This window comes from Melozone crissalis, unplaced genomic scaffold (genome assembly GCF_028551555.1).
Source record: "Melozone crissalis strain CALT ecotype California unplaced genomic scaffold, PUWL_Pcris_2 ptg000079l_1, whole genome shotgun sequence".
In the NCBI taxonomy this organism is placed as follows: Eukaryota; Metazoa; Chordata; class Aves; order Passeriformes; family Passerellidae; genus Melozone; species Melozone crissalis.
In genome coordinates this window covers 4,395,196-4,416,585 of record NW_026535856.1, presented here as the reverse complement: position 1 = coordinate 4,416,585, position 21,390 = coordinate 4,395,196, and the positions used below count along the sequence as shown (strand labels likewise).

Here is a 21,390-nt window from a genome sequence, read left to right as displayed (position 1 = left end):
CCAATCTGGATAATTCTTGGAGACAGAGTGCCCCAACACCCAATCAGCTAAGAGATGCCACCATCTCAGCAAGCTCAGTGATTTCAGCTCTTTAGGGATTCTCAGCTCCCTCAGGATTTCAGCTATTTAGTGATTTCAGCTCTTTCGTGATTATCAACTCTCTCAGGATTTCAGCTCTTTCGTGATTCTCAGCTCTCAGGATTCAGCCTCTTTGCTCACTCGCTGGGGCGCCTTTGGCTGGGTCAGAAACAGACGGACAGAGAGGAGCAGGAGAGGTCCTGGTGGTTCCACAGCCATGGTTCATTGAGGGATCTGTGAGGGGTTCCAGCGACAGCTCTTCTCTGGTCAGATGGGCTAAACCAGCCCCTTTTTATAGGGTACAGGGGGATCCAAACGTGTGCAACAGTGAGGGTCAGGGAGAAGTCACCAATAGGGTTACAGAGATAAGCTCTGGTGTGAGAGGTAGAAGACAGGAGATCATTTTACTGTCCCATCATGGCTAAGCAGTTCAGCTGTTACGTCTCAATCCTGCATGGAGCTCTCGCAATCTCTGTGGACTCTGCTAAAGGACATGAGGTCAACACGATAGGCAACAGTCTCCCAGCCAGTGCCATCCTTAACTGATTTGGCGCAGAAATAGGATCCGGAATCCTCGTCCTTGACGTTGTTCATGGTCAGCGTCAGCGAGCTCTGCCCGTTGCCCCTGGAGATCGTGATCCGGCCCTTGACAGACGGCGCGTAGGCGGTGGTGCCACCACTGGTGATCCCCGCCAGCAACTCCAGCGCCTGTCGTGGTCTCTGATGGATCCAGCACATGGTGGAACTGCCAAAACTGAACCCGGACCCTCGGCAGAGGGGGAGTGGAGTTTCCCCCCGCACTCAAGCTGGGTCACGGCCGCTCCCCCATCCCCAAACCTTCGGTGGTTTCGCCACCAATTCCCTTTGCTTGTCCCCAGACATCCAACAGAGGTATCCTGAATGGTAAAGTGCCTTCACCCCTGCAATTAGCCCCAATCCTCCCATTAATTTTTCTGACAGCTCTGCCTGACTTTTGCATCTACTCACCCCCATCTCCCCTTTGTCCCACAGGGCTCCGGGCGGCCGTGACCCTGCTGGAGTGTGGGGGCGAACTCCAGCCCCCCGAGGGATCCCTGCGCCTCCTCTGCCGAGGGTCCGGATTCAGTTTTGGACAAACCTGTTTTATTTGGGTTCGCCAACAGCCTGGGCACGGGGCTAGAAGGGGTTGCGCGCATTGACTACGATGGAGACACCTACTACTGGGATACGTTTAAGGGTCGGTTCAGGATCTCCAGGGACAACGGGCAGAGCTCGGTGACGCTGACCATGAACAACCTCAAGGATGAGGATTCCGCCGCCTATTTCTGTGGGAAAGCTCCAGAAGGAAAATATGATCAAGCAGCTGTTTATGGTTTTGACCCCTTTCCCATGCCTGTGTCCCCACCTGTCCCCATTCCCCAGACCCTTCCACCAATCCCCAGCCCCTGACCCCATTCCTGTCCCCGGTGTCCCAGCTCTGAGCTGGTTCTGTCCCAGATCTCAGCTCTTGGCTCTGAGGCTCAACCAAGGTCCCCAAACCTGGGTGCACATGGTTGAGATTTGGGGAAAATGGGCAATATTTTGGTCCGTGGGGCTCAACAATGGGGTCAAGGGCGGGAGAGAAGGACCTGGGGAATGGGGAGAGGTGGGGATGCGGTGATGGGACAGGGTCAAAACCATCAGAACCAGCACCAGAACTGGAACCAGCCTCTCTGGCACAGAAATAGGATCCGGAATCCACGACCTTGAGGTTGTTCATGGTCAGCGTCACCGAGCTCTGCCCGTTGACCTGGGAGATCGTGAACCGGCCCTTGACCGACAGCGCGTAGCTGGTGCCACCTCTGCTGGTGATCCATGCCACTCATTCTAGCCCCTGCCCGGGTCTCTGGCAGACCCAGTTCATGGCAAAAATTCCAAAATTGAACCCGGACCCTCGGCAGAGGAGGCGCAGGGACCCCCCGGGGGGCTAGAGGTCCCCCCTGCACTCCAGCAGGGTCACAGCTGCCCGGAGCCCTGCGGGACAAAGGGGAGATGATGGAAACAAGGAATCTGATTGGTCCAGAAGGGGAAAAGGGGCATGGCTTGCAGAAAAAAGGGGCAGGACCCACTTGAGAGGGCAGCTAGGAGGAGGATATGGCGGCAGAAGTGTCAAAATTTGGGGCCAAAAGTCGGGGTTTGGGTCAAGGGTTGAGCTTTGTCCTCATCCCCATCTCTGTTCTGGCCCAGAATTTCAGTGGTGGACCTGAGTCACAGACACACACCAAATATGGCCCATTTTCCCCAAATCTTGACCATTTGCACCCTGGTTTGGAGACCTAGGCTGAGATTGGAGCCCAGAGCTGAGGTTTGGGGCCAAGACCTGAGAATGTGGGACAGAGTCAGTTCAGAGCTGGGTCACGGGGACAGGAATGGGGTCGTGGGCTAGGGTGTGGGGAAGGGGCTGGGGAATGGGGACAGGTGGGGACACAGGGATGGGGATGAGGTGAACACCATCCACACCAGCAGCAGCACCCCAGTTATTATAGGCAGCTTTGGCACAGAAATAGGATCCGGAACCCTCGTCCTTGAGGTTGTTCATGGTCAGCGTCACCGAGCTCTGCCCGTTGTCCCTGGAGATCGTGAACCGGCCCTTGACGGACGGCGCGTAGTAGGTGCTGCCACCACTACTGCTGATACTTCCAACCCATTCCAGCCCATGCCTGAGTCTCTGGCGGATCCAGAGCATGTCAGAGTTGCCGAAATAAAACCCGGACCCTCAGCAGAGGAGGCGCAGGGACCCCCCGGGGGGCTGGAGGTCCCCCCTGCACTCCAGCAGGGTCATGGCCACCTGGAGCTCTGCGGGACAAAGGGAAGATGGGGATGTGACCAAAGCTCAAACCATATCCTGCCTATTGGCCCCAAATTCTAACCCTTGGAGTTCATCACCCTCCTCTCACATGTGTCCCACCACTTTTTCAAGCGTGCCATGCCAACTTGGGCACTCTTGACCACTCAGGTTTCCCATCCCCATCTCCCCTTTGTCCCGCAGGTCTCCAGGTGGCCGTGACCCTGCTGGAGTGCGGAGGGGACCTCCAGCCCCCCGGGGGGTCCCTGCGCCTTCTCTGCCGAGGGTCCGGGTTCAGTTTTGGGGATTATGGAATGTACTGGATCCGCCAGAGACCCGGGCAGGCTTTGGAATACATCGCAGGAATCTACTTAAATAGTGCCAACACCTTCTACGCGCCGTCGGTCAAGGGCCAGTTCAGGATCTCCAGGGACAACGGGCAGAGCTCGGTGACGCTGACCATGAACAACCTCAAGGACAAGGATTCCACTGTTTTGTTCTGCGCCAAGTGTGCTGCTAATAATTACCCTGAACATGCTGCTCGTATTGACGATGTCCATGGTGTCCCCATCCCCATCACCTTATCCCCCCCCTGTGCCCGTTCCCCAGACCCTTCCCCCAAACCCCCAGCCCACACCCAGCCCTTGACCATTGATCCCAACCTTGCTCTACCTCGGCCCCAATTCTTACCCGCTGACCCCAAACCACAACTCCTGACCCCAAATCTCCACTTTGTGCCCCAAACTTTGCTCTGAAGGTCAGGGTTTGAGGCCCAGGGTCCCGATTTGGAGGCAAAGGTTGAGAATTCGGTCAGCGGCGCCTCCTTCAGGGAGCCCAAGTGGGGATTTGGGGCAGATTTGGGCGATTTCTGGTGCCAAATTAGTTTTGTTTGGGGCAGAAGCGGTTCGTGGGTTTCGGCTCCTTGGTTGGTGGTGTTGGAAATGGGGGAGATCTGGCACAAAGGGTCAGGAATGGGGTCAATGGCTGAGATTTGGAGGAAGGGTCTGAGATTTGGGAACAGGAGGGGCTCAGAAATGGCGATGCCACCACCGGCACAGTCAGTATAAGTAGCAGCAGCGCTACCAGTGCTGTAAGATTTGGCACAGAAATAGGATCCGGAATCCTCGTCCTTGAGGTTGTTAAAGGTCAGCGTCACCGAGCTCTGCCCGTTTTCCCTGGAGATCGTAAACCGGCCCGTGACCGAATTTGCATAGTAGGTGCTGCCACTGCTGCTGATAGTGGCGACTGGCTCCAGCCCCTGCCCAGGTCTCTGGCGATGCCAGCCCATCCCAAAACTGCCAAAATCGAACCCGGACCCTTGGCAGAGAAGGCGCAGGGACCCCCCGGGGGGCTGGAGTTCCCCCCCGGGCACCAGAAGGGTCACGGCCGCCCGGAGCGCTGCGGGACAAAGGGGAAATGGGCACGTGGCGATGCAAAAGTCGGGTGGAGCTGTCAAATTAATTAATGGGTGGATCTGGGTTAATTTCTGTGTTGAAGGCACTTTACAATACTGGAGTCCTCTGTTGGAGAATTGGGGTCAGATAAAGGGAATTTGGGGCAAACTGGTGAAGGTTTCGGGATGGTGAAACGGCCGTGACCCTGCTGCAGTGCGGGGGGGACCTCCAGCCCCCACGGGGATCCCTGCGCCTCCTCTGCCGAGGGTCCGGATTCGATTTTGGCAGTTTTGGGATGGGCTGGCATCGGCGGAGACCCGGGCAGGGGCTGGAGCCAGTCGCCAATATCAGCAAAAGTGGCAGCACCTGGTACGCGCCATCGGTCAAGGGCCAGGTAACGATCTCCAGGGACAACAGGCAGAGCTCGGTGACGCTGACCATGAACAACCTCAAGGACGAGGATTCCGGATCCTATTTCTGTGCCAAATCTGCTTATGGTGGTGGTGCTTATGCTGCTGCTGATATTGACCCTGCCGGTGGTGGAACCACCATTTCTGAGCCCTTCCTGTCCCCACTCCCCAGACCCTTTCCCAAATCTCAGCCCTTGACCCCATTCCTGACCCTTTCCCCCAGATCTCCCCCATTTCCAGCAACGCCAACCACGAAGCCACAAAGCCCTTAATTGTTCTGCCCCAAACCAAAGTAAGTTGGCACCAAAATTCGCCCCAATTGTCCACGTTGTCCTCAAATTGCCCCCTGCTCCTCGAGCCCTGATTGGCTGAGCTGGAACAGGCAAAAATGGGAACTCTTGGAGAGCAAGATCAGACCTGGAGCTCAGGGGTGAAGGTTTGGGGCCAATGGTTGAGTTTTTGGGCAGGAGCAGGGCAGGGTTTGTGGTCAGTGCTGACCATTGGTGCAAATGGGGACAAAGAGTCAAGGGCTGGCTCAATGGGTGACATTTGGGACTAAAATCACAACTCTTGGGACTCAATGATGGGAGCGGTGCCAGAACCAGGAGCTGGACGCCATAACGTGCAACATCAACATAACCAGCACTAGGAACACAAACAGAGCATGAAGCTTTCCCACAGAAATAGGATCCGGAATCCTCATCCTTGAGGTTGTTCATGGTCAGCGTCACCGAGCTCTGCCCGTTGTCCCTGGAGATCCTGAACCGGCCCTTGACCGATGGTGCATAGTAGATGGTGCCACCACTGCTGTAGATCCCTGCAACATATTCCAAAGCCTGCCCGGGTCTCTGGCGGATCCAGTAAATTCCATAATCCCCAAAACTGAACCCGGACCCTCGGCACAGCAAAGTCAGGGGCCCCCGGGGGGCTGGATGTTCCCCCCAGACTCCAGCAGGGTCACGGCTGCCCGGAGCCCTGCGGGACAAAGGGGATGAGAAACGTCATTGGCTGTGGGTTCAAAGCGGGTGTGGTCTGCTGGAAAATGGGATGTGACTCACCTGGGATGCGGATGATGAACTCCAAGGGTCCTAATTTAGGGCCACGAGTCAGGATTTGGGTCAAGGGTTGAGCTTTGGTCTCATCCCCATCTCCCCTTTGTCCCGCAGGGCTCCGGGCGGCCGTGACCCTGCTGGAGTGCGGGGGGCACCTCCAGCCCCCCGGGGGGTCCCTGCGCCTCCTCTGCCGAGGGTCCAGGTTCAGTTTCGGCAGTGTCACCATGTGCTGGGTGCGCCAGAGGCCCAGGCAGCGGCTGGAATGTCTCACAGGGATCTACAGCAGTGGCAGAGCCTACTATGCAGCTTCAGTCAAGGGCCGGTTCACTATCTCCAGGGACAATGGGCAGAGCTCGGTGACGCTGACCATGAACAACCTCAAGGACGAGGATTCCGGATCCTATTTCTGTGCCAAATATATTGATAATAGTTGTTGCGGTGCAGGTGCTCCTCTTGGTCAATCTGATCCCATCATTGGGTCCCCCTGTCCCCATTTCCCCGACACTTCCTCCATTCCTGTCCCCCTGTCCCAGCTCTGAGCTGGTTGTGCCCCAATCTCAGCTCTTGTCCCCAAACCTCAGCTCTGGGCACCGAGTCTCAACCAAGGTCCACAAACCTGGGTGCAAATGATCAAGATTTGGGGAAAATGGGCCAGATTTGGGTCTGTGCCTGCGACTCAGTTCCACCGCTGAGATTTTGGGGCAGAACGGGTCCAGTTGGCAAAAATGGTTGGGATTTCTGGGACGAGGGTGAGCTCAGCGTGAAAACGGCCTTGATTTGGGGCCAGAGCTGAGATTTGGGGCCACAGAAGGGCAGGGTTGGCACAAAGGGTCAGGAATATTGTCAGGGGTTGGAGGGAAGGGTCTGGGGAATGGGGACAGGGACGAGGCTGAAAGGACAACCAGCAGCAGCATTCGAACCACCAGTGCGTGGTTCTTTGGCACAGAAATAAACGGCAGAATCCTCGTCCTTGAGGTTGTTCATGGTCAGCGTCACCGAGCTCTGCCCGTTGTCCCTGGAGATCCTGACGCGATCCTTGAACGATGGCGCGAGGTTGGTGCCGGAGCCATTGCTCCTGATGCTTCCGACCCTGTCCAGCCCCTGCCCGGGTCTCTGTCGGAACCATTGCAGGGCAACACTCCTGAAACTGAACCCGGACCCTTGGCAAGGGAGGCGCAGGGACCCCCCGGGGAGCTGGAACTCCTCCCCGCACTCCAGCAGGGTCACGGCCGCCCGGAGCCCTCTAGGAAAAAGGGGAGATGGGGATGGGAAACCTGATTGGCCGAGGGCCTCAAAGCAGGTATGGCCAGCTTGAAAAAGGGGCAGGACCCACTTGGGAGGAGGATGATGAACTCCAAGGGACCCAATGTGGGGCCAAGAGTCAGGATTTGGATCAACGGTTGAGCTTTTCCATCCCCTTTGTCTTGCGGGTCTCCGGGTGGCCGTGACCCTTCTGGAGTGTGGGGGGGACCTCCAGCCCCCCGGGGGGTCCCTGCGCCTCCTCTGCTGAGGGTCCGGGTTTTATTTCGGCAGTTTTGGAATGGGCGGGGTCCGCCAGAGACCCGGGCAGGCGCTGGAGTTCATAGCACACATCAACACTGCTGGCACCACCCACTATGGAGATTCAGTCCAGGGCCGGGTCACGATCTCCAGGGATAATGGGCAGAGCTCGGTGACACTGACCATGACCAACCTCACGGATGAGGATTCCGGATCCTATTTCTGTGCCAAGGATTCCTATGGTGGCTGGAATGTCGCCCATTCCATTGGTTTCATTCCCGGTGTTTGGGTTGGTGTTTGGGGTTTCAGCCCCGTTCCTGTCCCCAGCTGTCCCCAGACCCTTCCTCAAACCCCCCTGACCCACCCCTGACCCTTTGTCCCACCCCTGCCCCGTTTGCCCCAACGCTGCCCATTGACCCCAAACCCTGCCCTGGGTCTGGCCCCAAAGCCAACTCTCGGCTCCAAATCTCCCCCTTGTGCCCCAAAAGTGCCCCAAGGGCAGAGATTTGGGGCAGCGGGTGAGGTTTGGATCAGCAGCTGTGGCTGGGAGCCCAGAGTCGGGATTTGGGGCAGAATCGGGCGAGTTTTGGGCGAAAGCAGGATGGTTTTGGGCAGAACCAGTTTGGGGGTTTGGGGTCTTTGGGGGAAATGGGGCAGATCTGGGCAAATGGGTCAAGAATGGGGTCAAGGGCTGAGATTTGGGTAAAGGTTCTGAGATTTGGGGACAAGAGGGGCTCAGGCAAGGGCGCTGCCACGACCGGCATGGTCAATGTAAGTAGCATCAGCAGCCCAACCAGCACCAGCAGCTTTGGCACAGAAATAGGATCCGGAATCCTCGACTCTGAGGTTGTTCATGGTCAGCATCACCGAGCTCAGCCCGTTGTCCCTGGAGATCGTGACCCAGCCCTGCACTGACGGTGCGTACATGGAGCTCCAGCCCTCCTTCCTGATGTTCCCAACCCACTCCAGCCCCTGCCCGGGTCTCTGGCGGACCCAGAACATGGTGATGCCACCGACATCAAACCCGGACTCTCGGCACAGCAACGTCAGGGACCCCCCGGGGGGCTTGAGGTGCCCCCCGCACTCCAGCAGGGTCACGGCCCCCCAGAGCCCTGCGGGACAAAGAGGAGATGGGGATGAGAAACCTGATAGGTCAAGAGTGCCCATTTAGGCATAGCACACTTGAAAAAAGGGATGTGACCCACCTGGGAGGAGGATGATGATGACCAAGGGTCCCAATTTGGGGCCAGGGGTCAGGATTGTGTGTTCAAGGGTTGAGCTTAGGCCTCATCCCCATCTCCCCTTTGTCCCGCAGGGCTCCGGGCAGCCGTGACCCTGCTGGGGTCCGGGGGGATCTCCAGCCCCCCGGGGAGTCCCTGCGCCTCCTCTGCTGAGGGTCCGGGTTCAGTTTCAGCAGTTTTCCCACACAATGGATCCGCCAGAGACCCGGGCAGGGGCTGGAATACATTGCGGGGATCTGGAGCAGTGGCGCTTACACCTACTACAGTCCATCGGTCAAGGGCCGGTTCACGATTTCCAGGAACAACGGGCAGAGCTCGGTAATGCTGACCATGAACAACCTCAAGGACGAGGATTCCGGGTCCTATTTCCGTGTGAAATCTTTTAATACTGCTACTCCTGCTGCTGGTTATGGTGACAGGGCTGGTGTTGGTCCTGTTCCCATGTCTGTGTCCCCACCTGTCCCCATTCCCCAGACCCTTCCCTCAAACCCCTAATCCTACTTTTGACCCTTTGTCCCATCCTTGCCCTGCTCTGACCCCAAATCTCAGCTCCTGGCCCCAAATCAGGGCCGGTTTCACCCTGAGCTCACCCTCGTCCCACCAATCCCAACCATTTTTGCCCAACTGGACCCATTCTGCCCCAGAATTTCAGTGGTGGAACTGTGTCATAGCCACGGACCCAATCTGGCCCATTTTCCCCAAATCTCAATCATTTGCACCCAGGTTTGGGGACCTTGGTTGAGGCTTGGAGCTAGCAGCTGAGATTGGGGCCAAGAGCTGAGATTTGGGGCAGAACCAGCTCAGAGCAGGGACAGGGGACTGGAATGGAGGAAGAGTCTTGGGAATGGGGACAGATGGGGACCCGACGATGGGATCAGATGGATCAAGAGGAGCACCAGCACTGCAAAAATTTTTATCAATATTTTTGGCACAGAAATAGGATCCGGAATCCTCGTCCTTGAGGTTGTTAAAGGTCAGCGTCACCGAGCTCTGCCCGTTGTCCCTGGAGATTGTGAACCGGCCCTTGACTGAATCCGCATAGTAGGCGCTGCCACTGCTGTAGATCCCTGCGAGGCATTCCAGCCCCAGCCTGGGTCTCTGGCGCACCCAGTACATGGTGACACTGCCAAAACTGAACCCGGACCCTTGGCAGAGGAGGCGCAGGGACCCCCTGGGGGGCTGGAGGTTTCCCCCCGCACTCCAGCAGGGTCACGGCTGCCCGGTCCCGCCCTGCGGGACAAAGGGGAGATGGGGATGGGAAACCTGATTGGTGAAGAGTGCCCAAGTTGGCATTGCATGACTAAAATAGGGGTGGGACCCCTGTAGGAGGAGGATGATGAACTCCAAGGGTTCCAGTTTGGGGCCAAGGGTCAGGATTTGGGTCAAGGGTTGAGCTTTGGCCCCATCCCCATCTCCCCTTTGTCCCGCAGGGCTCGGGGCGGCCGTGACCCTGCTGGAGTGCGGGGGGGACCTCCAGCCCCCCGGGGGGTCCCCGCACCTCCTCTGCCGAGGGGCCAGGTTCAGTTTTGGCAGTGTTGCCATGAACTGGATCCGCCAGAGACCCGGGCAGGGGCTGGAGTACGTTGCAGATATCAGTAATGGTGGTGGCAGCACTGATTATACGCCGTCGGTCGAGGGCCGGGTCACGATCTCCAGGGACAACGGGCAGAGCTTGGTGACGCTGACCATGAACAACCTCAAGGACGAGGATTCCGCACCTATTTCTGTGCCAAATCTCCTGGTACTGGTGGTGCTGGTGCCAATTATATTTAGAATGCCGGTGATGGCCCCATCACCTGACACTGGGCTCACAGACATCCCAAAATTCCTACTTTTAACATCAAATCTTTGCCCTTTTCAACAAACCTTGACATTTTTCCCCCAATCTCCACCATCATTGCCTCACCTCTCACATTTCTCTTGCAGCTTTAGGCATTTGACCCAAATCTCACCTCTTCATGCCTAAAACAGTGCCCTTTGCACCCCAGATCTCAGAGGGGTTCACTTGTGACCATTGGCCCCAAACTCAGCTGGTTCTGCCCCAAATCTCAGCTCCTGGACCCAAACATCAACTCTGGGCCCCAAACCTCAGCCAAGGTCCCCAAATCTCGGTGCAAATGGTTGAGATTTTGGGGAAAATTGGCCAGATTTGGGTCGGTGGGGGTCAGGGATGGGGTCAAGGGCTGGAGGGAATGGTCTGGGGAATGGGGACAGGTGGGGACACAGGGATAGGCACAAGTCAATGGATTCGGGGGCACCAGCATCAATGTTAGTGCTGGACTCCTTGGCGCAGAAATAGGATAGGATCCGGAATCCTCGTCTTTGAGGTTGTTGACGGTCAGGGACATGGAGCTCTGCCCGTTGTCCCTGGAGATCGCGACCCGGCCCCGCAGTGACGGCGCGTAGTCAGTGCCACCGTGGCTGTCGATGGCGGCCACCAACTGCAGCCCCTTCCCGGGGCTCTGGCGGATCCAGTGCAGATCAGAATGACTGAAACGGAAACCGGCCCCAAGGCAGAGGAGGCGCAGGGACCCCCCAGGGAGATAGGGATGAGGCCAAACCTCAACATTGACCCAAATCCTGACTCTTGGCCCCAAACTTGGACCCTTGGAGTTCCTCATCCTCCCCCCATGTGGGTCTCGATACTTTATCAAGCTTGATCCTCCCAGTTTGCACCCCTCGACCAATCAGGTTTCCCATCCCTATCTCCCCTTTGTCCAACAGGGCTCTGGGCGGCCGTGACCCTGCTGGAGTGCGGGGCGAAGCTCCAGCCCCCCGGGGGGTCGCTGCGCCTCCCCTGCCGAGGGGCCAGGTTCGATTTCAGACAGTCTGGAATGATGTGGATCCACCAGAGACAGGGACAGGCTCAGGAATGGGTCGCAGGGATCAGCAGTGGTTCCTACACCGCATACGCGCCATCTGTAAAGGGCCGGTTCACAATCTCCAGGGACAACGGGCAGAGGTCAGTGACGCTGACCATGAACAACCTCAAGGACGAGGATTCCGGATCCTATTTCTGTGCAAAGTCTCCTTATGCTGGTTCAAATTACGAAGCTTATTGTATTGATGTTGGTTTCAGCCCTGCCTTTCTTGATGGGTTCCCAAATGCCCCGAGTCCTCAGACCCTCCCCCCAAACCTCAGCCCTTGGCCCTTTGTCCCAAATCTCCCCCATTTCCACCAATGGTCAGCATTGACCCCAAACCCTCCCCTGCTCCTGCCCCAAAACTCAACCATTGGCCCCAAACCTTCACCCCTGGCCTCCAGTTCAGGCCTCCTTCAATCAGGGCCCAGGGAGCTGGGGGAGATTTGGGTGAAATGGGCAAAACTGGGGGAAAGCCGAGAGTTGGGGCAGCAGGGGAGGAGTTTGGAAGGAACTGGTGAAGATTTGATGAACAGAGCTGGGAGTCGGGGCAGGATCTCTGGGGATTTGTGGGCACTTGGGACTGCAATGGGGCTGGGGCCACGGCAGGAATTGTCAATACTAGCAGGACCAGCAAAACTATAACCATTACTGCTACGTTTGGCGCAGAAATAAGCGGCGGAATCCTCGTCCTTGAGGTTGTTCATGGTCAGCGCCACCGAGCTCTGCCCGTTGTCCCTGGAGATCCTGAACCGGCCCTTGACCGATGGCGCGTAGTAGGTGTTGGCACCATTGTAGTAGATGCTTGCGAAGTATTCCAAAGCCTGTCCGGGTCTCTGGCGGATCCAGAACATGGAGAAACTCCCGAAATCGAACCCGGAGCCTCGGCAGAGGAGGTGCAGGGACCCCCTGGGGGTCTGGAGGTCCCCCCCACACTCCAGCAGGGTCATGGCCGCCCGGAGCCCTGCGGGACAAAGGGGAGATGGGGATGAGAAACCTGATTGGTCGAAGGCCTCCTAGTGGGCTAGGCCAGCTGGAAGAAGGGGCAGGACCCACCTGGGAGGAGGATGATGAAATTCAAGGGTCCCAGTTTAGGGCCAACTGTCAGGATTTGGGTCAAGGGTTGAGCTTTGGCCCCATCCCCATCTCCACTCTTTCCCGCAGGGCTCCGGGCGGCCGTGACCCTGCTGGAGTTCGGGGGGGAACTCCAGCCCCCCGGGGGGTCCCTGATCCTCCTCTGCCTGGGGTCTGAGTTCGATTTTGACAAATTTGACCTGTTCTGGATGCATCAGAGACCTGGGCAGGGGCTGGAATTCATCGCCAGCATCTACTACGGCAGTGGGGGTTACACCTTCTACGCGCCGTCGGTGCAAGGCCGGTTCACAATCTCCCGGGACAATGGGCAGAGCTCCATGTCCCTGACCATGACCAACCTCAAGGACGAGGATACCGGATCCTATTTCTGCGCCAGATCTGCTCCTGGTTACTATAATTATGGTGCTGGTTATACTGACGGTGAAGGTCACCCCATCCCCAACCAGCATTAGGAGCAGCACCATAACCATCAGCATCCTTGGCACAGAAATAGGATCTAGAATCCTCGTCCTTGAGGTTGTTCATGGTCTGCGTCACCGAGCTCTGCCTGTTGTACCTGGAGATCCTGAACCGTCCCTGCACCGACAGCGCGTAGTAGGTGGCACCATTGCTCCAGATCGCTGCGATCCATTCCAGCCCTGCCTGGGTCTCTGGCGCATCCAGCCCATCCCAAAACTGCCAAAATCGAACCCGGACCCTCGGCAGAGGAGGCGCAGGGACCCCCGGGGGGCTGGAGGCCCCCCCCGCACTCCAGCAGGGTCACCGCCGCCCGGAGCCCATCCCCAAACCTTCACCAATTTCTCCCATAACTCCCCTTGTTTGGTCCCAAAACCCCACCAGAGTTTTCCATACCTCAACATGCCTCAAAACCTGCAATTTACCCCAATCCATTCTTTAATTACTTAGACACCTCATCCTGAGCATTCTGCATTGATTGCACAGTTAATACACTGTGAACGACACCCAATTCCCCCTGGGATCCCAACCCGGGCACATCCCGGCCTTGGCCTCAAGCTCCCTCTGGCTCCTGGCCCTGCTGCTCCTGCTGCCCCTCCCAGGTGGCCCTGCCTCTTTTTCCTGGAAGTGACTCCCCTTTTCCCCTTCTGGACCAATCAGGTTTCCCATCCCCATCTCCCCTTTGTCCCGCAGGGCTCCGGGCGGCCGTGACCCTGCTGGAGTGCGGGGGGGGAACTCCAGGCCCCCAGGGGGTCCCTGTGCCTTCTCTGCCGAGGGTCCGGGTTCGATTTTGGCAGTTTTGGGATGGGCTGGATGCGCCAGAGACCCAGGAAGACACTGGAATACATCGCAGCTATCAGCAACAGTGACAGCACCTGGCACGCGCCATCGGTGCAGGGCCGGTTCACGATCTCCAGGGACAACGGGCAGAGCTCGGTGACGCTGACCATGAATAACCTCAAGGACGAGGATTCCGCCACCTATTTCTGTGCCAAATGTTACACCAGTAGTTGTGGTAATGCTGCTTATGCTTATGGTGTTGATGGTGGTTGTGGCCTTAAGCCCTTTCTTCTGTGTTTCCACAAATCACAGCATTCTCATATCCTTCCCCAAAATCCCGGCTCTTTTTCTCACATCTCAGATATTTTCCCCCACACTCCACCATCACTTCCCCAATTCCCAATTTCCCCCCAATTTTCCCCATTTCTCCCCAGTCTGGCCCTTCCCCTCCGTCCCAGTGTGGAACGGGGATCACTCCAGGGCCCTTTGCACACAAAGCTTTTTGTGCAGCCGGTGCTCTGCCGCAGCACCCCGAGACTGAGCTGCCCTCTGCCAAACACAGATGTTCACAATGACCAAAACCAGGAACTCTCTGTTTCCTTTCCCACCCCAGCCGTGCCGTAGCAGTTGCCGGGGAGGAAGTGGGGGGAGGCTGCGGAGCCCCAAAATCGTGGCGTCTTCTCCTCCCTCCCTCCCTCGCTCCCACCTGGGGCTTCACTTCTCCCTCAGCAGCCGCGGTGTCTGAGACTGCTCCCTGGGGCTGGACTGGAATCCTCTCAGGGATCTATGGAGAAAAAACCCTTTTTTTTTCCCAAAAACACATGAAAGTTAGGGGAGATGAAATTGTTGAAATTGATCTTGAGGCAAGGGCTCCTTGCTGAGAGAAGCAGATGGGTGCAAGGGTGGAGTCACCTGGAACGTTCCATCGGTCAAGGGCAGGGTCAGAATGGCCAAGGAGAGCTCAGGAGCCAAAATGGCCCTGAGTGGGCCCCGAGCTGAGGTGTGGGGCCAGGAGCTGAGAATGTGGGGCAGAGTCAGGGCAGGATTGGGGCACGGGGACAGGAATGGGGTCAGGGCCTGGGGATTGGGGAAGGGTCTGGGACAGGTGAGGGCAAGTGGTGACACAGCTATGGGGTGGGGCCATTACCATAGGCATCATTGTCACCAGCAGTAGCACCAGCACCCTTGGCACAGAAATAGGATCCGGAATCCTCGTCCTTGAGGTAGTTCATGGTCAGTGTCACCAGTCTCTGCCCGTTGTCCCTGGAGGTTCTGAACTGGCCCTTGACCGATGGCGCGTACTCGGTGTAAGCACAATTGCAGCTGATCACTGCGAGTCACTGCAGCCCCTGCCCGGGTCCCTCACGGACCCAGTTCATTCCAAAACTGCCAAAATAGAACCCGGACCCTTGGCAGCGGAGGTGCAGGGAGCCCCGGGGGGCTGAAGGCCCCCCCCGCACTTCAGCAGGGTCACGGCCGCCCTGAGCCCTGTGGGACAAATGGGAGATGGGGATGAGGACAAAGCTCAACCCTTGACCAAAATCCTGACCCTTGGCCCCAAAATCGGATCTTTGGTTTTCATCATCCTTCCCCAGGAGGGTCCCGCCACTGTTTCGAACTGGCCAAACCCATCCTGAGTCCCTGGACCAATCAGGTTTCTCATCCCCATCTCCCCTCTGTCCCCCACAGCCCTCCGGGTGGCCGTGACCCTGCTGGAGTGCGGAGGGGACCTCCAGCCCCCCGGGGGGTCCCTGCGCCTCCTCTGCCGCACCTCTGGGTTTGATATCGAAAAATTTGCTATGCTGTGGATCTGCCAGAGACCCGGGCATAGGCTGGAATGTGTGGCGGGGATCAGCAGAAAAAGTGGAAGCATCTACTATGCGGACTCGGTCAAGGGCCGGTTCAGTATGGCGAGTGACAACGGGCAGAGCTCGCTGACGCTGACCATGAACAACCTCATGGACGAGGATTCCGGTTCCTATTTCTGTGCAAAAAGTAGTGGTGATATTTGTTGTAGAGGTGCTGCTGCTCTTGATACAACTGATCCAATCACTGGGTCCCTGTCTGCATCCCCGCACCCCAGACCCTTCCCCCAAATCCCATTCCTCACCCTGTGTCCCAGCCCTGCTCTGGCTCTGCCCTAAATGTCCCCTTTGGGCCACTCTCAGTGCCCTCGATCTCCAAATGTCACTGAAATGCCTGGATTTGGGCCCAAAGTTAGGATCAGGGATCAAGAATTCAAATTTGACCCAAAATTCCTGATGTGAGGCCAACGGGCAGATTTGGGTGGGTGGCTGTGACTCGGTGCCCGCAGGGGAGATTTGGGGTAAAATTGGACAAGTCTGGGCCCAGTGGTTGGGATAGGAGGGACGAGGCCGAGCTCAGAGTGAAACTGGCCCTGATTTGGGTCCAGGAGCTGAGATTTGGGGCCAGAGCAGGGCAGAGCTGGGACATGGGGACAGGAATGGGGTCAGGGGCTGGGGTTTGGGGAAAGAATTTGGAAAATGGGGACAAGTAGGGAAACACCAATGTCGATGCGGACAAAAGGATTCGCAGCAACAGCCCAACCAGTGCCTCCATATTTGGCACAAACCTCGTCCTTGAGGTTGTTCATGGTCAGTGTCACCGAGCTCTGCCCATTGTCCCTGGAGATCCTGAACCGACCCATGACCGACGGCGCGTACCAGGTGCTGCCACCATTGCTGGTGATCCCTGTGACATATTCCAGCCCCTGCCCGGGTCTCTGGCGGATCCAGTACATGTCAAAATTCCCTAAACTGAACCCGGACCCTCGGCAGAGGAGGCGCAGGGACCCCCCTGGGGGCTGGAGTTCCCCCCCGCACTCCAGAAGGGTCACGGCCGCCTGGAGCCCTGCGGGAAGAACGGGTGATTAAAAATGAGTAATCTGATTGGTCGCGGGCTTCAAAGTGGGCGTGGCCAGTGGGAAAACGGGGCAGGACCCACCTGGGAAGGGCAGCAGGATCAGCAGGGCCAGGAGCCGGAGGGAGCTCAAGGCCGTGGCTTGGATGTGCCGGGTTGGGGTCTTGGAAGGTTTTGGGGGTCGTTTATGAGATATTACTTTTGAAGTCAATGTGGAAAACTGAGGAGCAGGTGTCCAATTAATTAATGAGAATATTGAATACAATTGCAGGGTTTGAGAAACCTTAGGATACCAGAAAAATCTGGTGGAGATTTGGGACCAAAGCAGGAGAGTTATGAGTGAAATTGGTGAAGATTTGGGGATGGGCTCCAGGGCGGCCATGACCCTGCTGGAGTGCGGGGGTGACCTCCAGCCCCCCAGGGGTTCCCTGCGCCTCCTCTGCCGAGGGGCCGGGTTCGATTTTGGGAGTTATGGAATGTTCTGGATCTGCCAGAGACCCCGGCAGACACTGGAATACATCGCCAGTATCAGCAGCAGTGGTGGCAGCACCGGCTACGCACCTTCAGTCAAGGGCCGGTTCAGGATCTCCATATACAACGGGCAGAGCTGGGTGACGCTGACCATGAACAACCTCAAGGACGAGGATTCCGCCACCTATTTCTGTGCCAAATCTGCTTATGGTGGTGGTGCTGATGCTGCTGCTAATATTGACCCTGCCGGTGGTCACACCACCATTTGTGAGCCCTTCCTGTCCCCAGTCCCCAGACCCTTCCCCAAATCACAACTCTTAACCCCATTCCTGAGCCTTTCCCAGGGACCTCCCCCATTTCCAGCAACGCCAACCATGGAGCCAAAAAGCCCCGACAGGTTCTGCCCCAAACCAAGAAAGTTGGCAGCAAAATTCACCCCAAATCTCCCCGATGTCTTCAAATCTCCTCAGGCTCCCGGGCCCTGATTGGAGGAGGCCTGAATTGGAGGCCAGGGGTGAAGGTTAGGGGCCAATGCTTCAGATTTGGGGCAGGAGCAGGGCAGGGTTTGGGGTCAGTGCTGACCATTGGTGTAAACGGGCACAAAGGATGAAGAGCTGAGTCAATGGGTGAGGTTTGGGATGAAAATCAGAGCTTTGGGAATAAAATGATGAGACCAGAGCAAATACCAGGAGCTTCACACCATCACAGGCACCATCACCATGACTAACAGGAGCCCAACAACCAGCACAAAAAGCGTTGGCACAGAAATAGGATCCGGAATCCTCGTCCTTGATGTTGTTCATGGTCAGCGTCACCGAGCTCTGCCCGTTGTCCCTGGAGATCGAGACCCGGCCCTTGACCGATGGCGCGTACTCGGTGTAACCTCCACTGTCACTGATCCGTGCAACGTACTCCAGGCCTTGTCCAGGCCTCTGTCGATACCAGCCCATGCCAAAACTGCCAAAATCGAACCCGGAGCCTCGGCAGAGGAGGCGGAAGGATCCCCCGGGGGGCTGGAGGTCCCGCCCGCACTCCAGCAGGGTCACGGCCGCCCGGAGCCCTGCGGGACAAAGGGGAGATGGGGATTGGGCCAAAGCTCAACCCTTGACCCCAATCCTGACTCTTGGCCCAAAATTGGGACCCTTGGAGTTTATCACCCTCCCCCCAGGAGGATTCTACCCCTTTGTCCAGCTGGCCACACCCCCTTGGAGGCCCTTTACCTATCAGACTTTAGATTTCCATCCTCTCCCCTTTTTCCTGCTGGGCTCCAGGCGGCTGTGACCCTGCTGGAGTGCGGGGGGGACCTCCTGCCCCTCAGGCGGTCCCTGCGCCTCCTCTGCCGAGGGTCCGGGTTCAGTTTCGGGAGCTACGACATGTTCTGGGTGCGCCAGAGACCCGGGCAGGGGCTGGAATGGCTCGCGTGGATCAGGAACGATGGTGGCAACTCCGGCTATGCGGATTCAGTCAAGGGCTGGTTCACGATCTCCAGGGACAACGGGCAGAGCTCGGTGACGCTGACCATGAACAACCTCAAGGACGAGGATTCCGGGTCCTATTTTTGCGCCAAATGTTACAGCAGTGGTTGTGGTCCTAATATTGATGCTGGTTATGATGACGATGCCAGTGGTGGCCCCTCCTCGATACTGTGCCCACAAACATCCCAAAACCCCACATTCTACCTCCAAATCTTTAGTGTTGGCCACAAATCTTGACCGTTTTCCCCAATCTCCCCAATCATTGTCTCACCTCACACATTTCAATGGGGCTTTCAGAATTTTTAAATGATTCTCAAAGGTTCATCCCCAAAACCCTGCCCTGTGTGCCCCAGATCACAGCGGGGTTCACTTGTTACTATTGGCTCCAAACTCTGCTGGTTGTGCCCCAAATCTCAGCTCTTGGCCCCTACCCTCAGCTCTTGCCTCCAAGGCTCAACCAAGGTCCCCCAAACCTGGGTGCAAATGGTCAAGATTTAGGAAAAATGGTCCAGATTTGGGTCTGTGGGGGTCAACAATGGGGTCAAGGGTAGGGGGGAAGGACCTGGGGAACGGGGACAGCTGGGGACACCGGGATGTAGCCAGGACCAAAATTAGAACCAGCAGCATGAGCCTCCCAACCCTAACCATCATAGGCGTTTTTGACACAGCAATAGGATCAGGAATCCTCGTCCTTGAGGTTGTTCATGGTCAGCATCAACGAGCTCTGCCCGTTGTCCCTGGAGATCCTGACCCAGCCCTTGAACGATGGCACATATCTGGGGGTGGAACCAGCACCGTTGATCCCAGCGACGAATTCCAGCTCCAGCCTGGGTCTCTGGCGGATCCAGAACATTGCAGATTTTGTGAAATTGAAGCCAGTGGTGTGGCACAGCAACGTCAGGGACCCCCCGGGGGGCTGGAGGTCCCCCCTGCACTCCAGCAGGGTCACGGCTGCCCGGAGCCCTGCGGGAAAAAGGGGAGATGGGGTTGGGGAGTTGGATTGGTTTTGGACCCAAAGTGGGCGTCGCCATGCCAGAAAAAGTGTGTGGGATACACCTGGGAGGGCCAGCAGGTTCTGCAGGAGGAGGATGGGGCGGTCCAAGGGTCCCAATGTGGGGCCAACATCAGGATCTGCTTGCAAGAATTTAAATTTGGGTAGTTTTTTTTATTCCTCACCATCTCCCCTTTGTCCCGCAGGGCTCCGGGCGGCTGTGACCCTGCTGGAGTGCGCGGGCACCTCCAGCCCCCCGAGGGGTCCCTGAACTTGCTGTGCCGTGCCTCTGGGTTCAGTTTTTGGACTTATGGAATGTTCTGGATCCGCCAGACACCCTGGCAGGGGCTGGAATACATCGCCAGTATCAGCAGCAGCGCTGGCAGCACCAAATACGCGCCGTCGGTCAAGGGCCGGGTCATGATCTCAAGGGACAACGGGCAGAGCTCGGTGACGCTGACCATGAACAACCTCAAGGAAGAGGATTCCGGATCCTGTTTCTGTGCCAAACATGCTGATAGTGGTTATGGTGGTGGTGCTGCTGCTTATAGTGACAGTGGCCGTGGCGGATCCATCCCCATCTCTGTGTCCTCACCTGTCCCCAAACCCAGACCCTTCCTTCAAATTGTCCCCCACACCTCAGCCCTTGACCCTTTGTTCCAAATCTCCCCCATTTGCAACAATGGTCAGCACTGACCCCAAACCCTCCCCTGCTCCTGCCCCCAAACTCAACCATTGACCCCAAACCTTCACCCCTGGGCTCCAGTTCAGGCCTTGCTCTCCAAGAGTTCCCATTTCTGCCTGTGCCAGCTCAGCCAATCAGGGTCTGTGGAACTGGGGGTGATTTGGGTGAAATGGGCAAATCTGGGAAAACATCAGGAATTCGGACAGCAATAGTGGAAACTGGGGAGTAAGGTCAAGAAAGGGGTCAAGGGTTGGGATTTGGGAGAAGTAATTTGGGAAATTTTGGGAACTCGGGCTGCGGCCTTGGGGCGATGCTGAGGATTGTCACCATAAGCAACAGCAGCACCATTCCAACCACTATCACTGCATCTGGCACAGAAATAGCATCCGGAATCCTCGTCCTTGAGGTTTTTCATGGTCAGCATCACCGAGCTCTGCCCATTGTCCCTGGAGATCGTGACCCGGCCCCTGAACGATGGATCGTAGTAGGTGCTGCCATCACTTTGGATCCCTCCAATGTCTTCAAGCCCCTGCCCGGGTCTCTGGCGCATCCAGCCCATCCCAAATTGTCCAAAATCGAACCCGGACCCACGGCAGAGGAGGCGCAGGGACCCTCCAGGTGGCTGGAGTTCCCCCCCGCACTCCAGCAGGGTCACGGCTGCTCCCTCATCACCAAACCTTCACTGGTTTGCCTCAAATTCCCTTTGTCTCGCCCCAAATCTCCAACAGAGATTTCCAGTATTGTAAAGTGCTTTAAGCCCTGCAATGAGCCCCAGTCCACTCATTAATTAATTGGACAGCTCTGCCTGACTTTTGCAACCCCTCATCCCCATCTCCCCTTTGTGCCGCAGGGCTCCGGGCGGCCGTGACCCTGCTGGGGTGCGGGGGGGACCTCCAGCCCCCCGGTGGTTCCCTGTGCCTCCTATGCCGAGGGTCCGGGTTCAATTTCGGGAGTTAAAAAGTGTTCTGGTTCTGCCAGAGGCCCGGGCAGGGGCTGGAATACGTTGCAGATATCAGCAACACTGGTGGCTACACCGAGTATGCGCCATCGGTCAAGGGCCAGGTCAGGATCTCCAGGGACAACGGGCAGAGCTCGGTGACGATGACCATGAACAACCTCAAGGACGAGGATTCTGGATCCTATTTCTGTGGGAAATGTGCTTATACTGGTGCTCGCAGTTCTGATGCTGGTGCTATTGATGTGCCGGGCTTGGCCCCA

The 21,390-nt window shown here is 57.3% G+C and overlaps 1 pseudogene and 4 gene segments (V, D, J or C); 2 read left to right on the top strand and 3 right to left on the bottom strand.

The window, feature by feature from the left end:
- LOC128946275 (immunoglobulin heavy variable 3-23-like) overlaps positions 1–816 on the bottom strand; it is a 36,832-nt gene extending 36,016 nt beyond the window's left edge. Inside the window, 1 exon segment of the V gene segment in view lies at positions 702–816. Within this exon segment, the coding sequence occupies positions 702–816 (115 nt within the window).
- A 445-nt stretch (positions 817–1,261) lies between these two features.
- Positions 1,262–4,957, top strand: LOC128946273 (Ig heavy chain V region 6.96-like). The segment is given in 3 exon segments: positions 1,262–1,294; positions 3,094–3,424; positions 4,926–4,957. Coding segments are annotated over 3 exon segments (396 nt in total).
- Positions 4,958–5,019: 62 nt separating this feature from the next.
- LOC128946272 (Ig heavy chain V region 914-like) lies at positions 5,020–5,652 on the bottom strand (annotated as a pseudogene).
- A 6,711-nt stretch (positions 5,653–12,363) lies between these two features.
- LOC128946271 (Ig heavy chain V region 6.96-like) lies at positions 12,364–18,067 on the bottom strand (the record flags this gene model as incomplete). The annotated part of the segment is given in 3 exon segments: positions 12,364–12,395; positions 15,442–15,502; positions 17,708–18,067. Coding segments are annotated over 3 exon segments (453 nt in total), but the record flags the coding sequence as incomplete, so codon positions are not given.
- A 219-nt stretch (positions 18,068–18,286) lies between these two features.
- On the top strand, positions 18,287–18,577 carry LOC128946270 (immunoglobulin heavy variable 3-30-like; the record flags this gene model as incomplete). The annotated part of the segment is given in 1 exon segment: positions 18,287–18,577. A coding segment is annotated over 1 exon segment (291 nt), but the record flags the coding sequence as incomplete, so codon positions are not given.
- Positions 18,578–21,390: the final 2,813 nt, after the last annotated feature.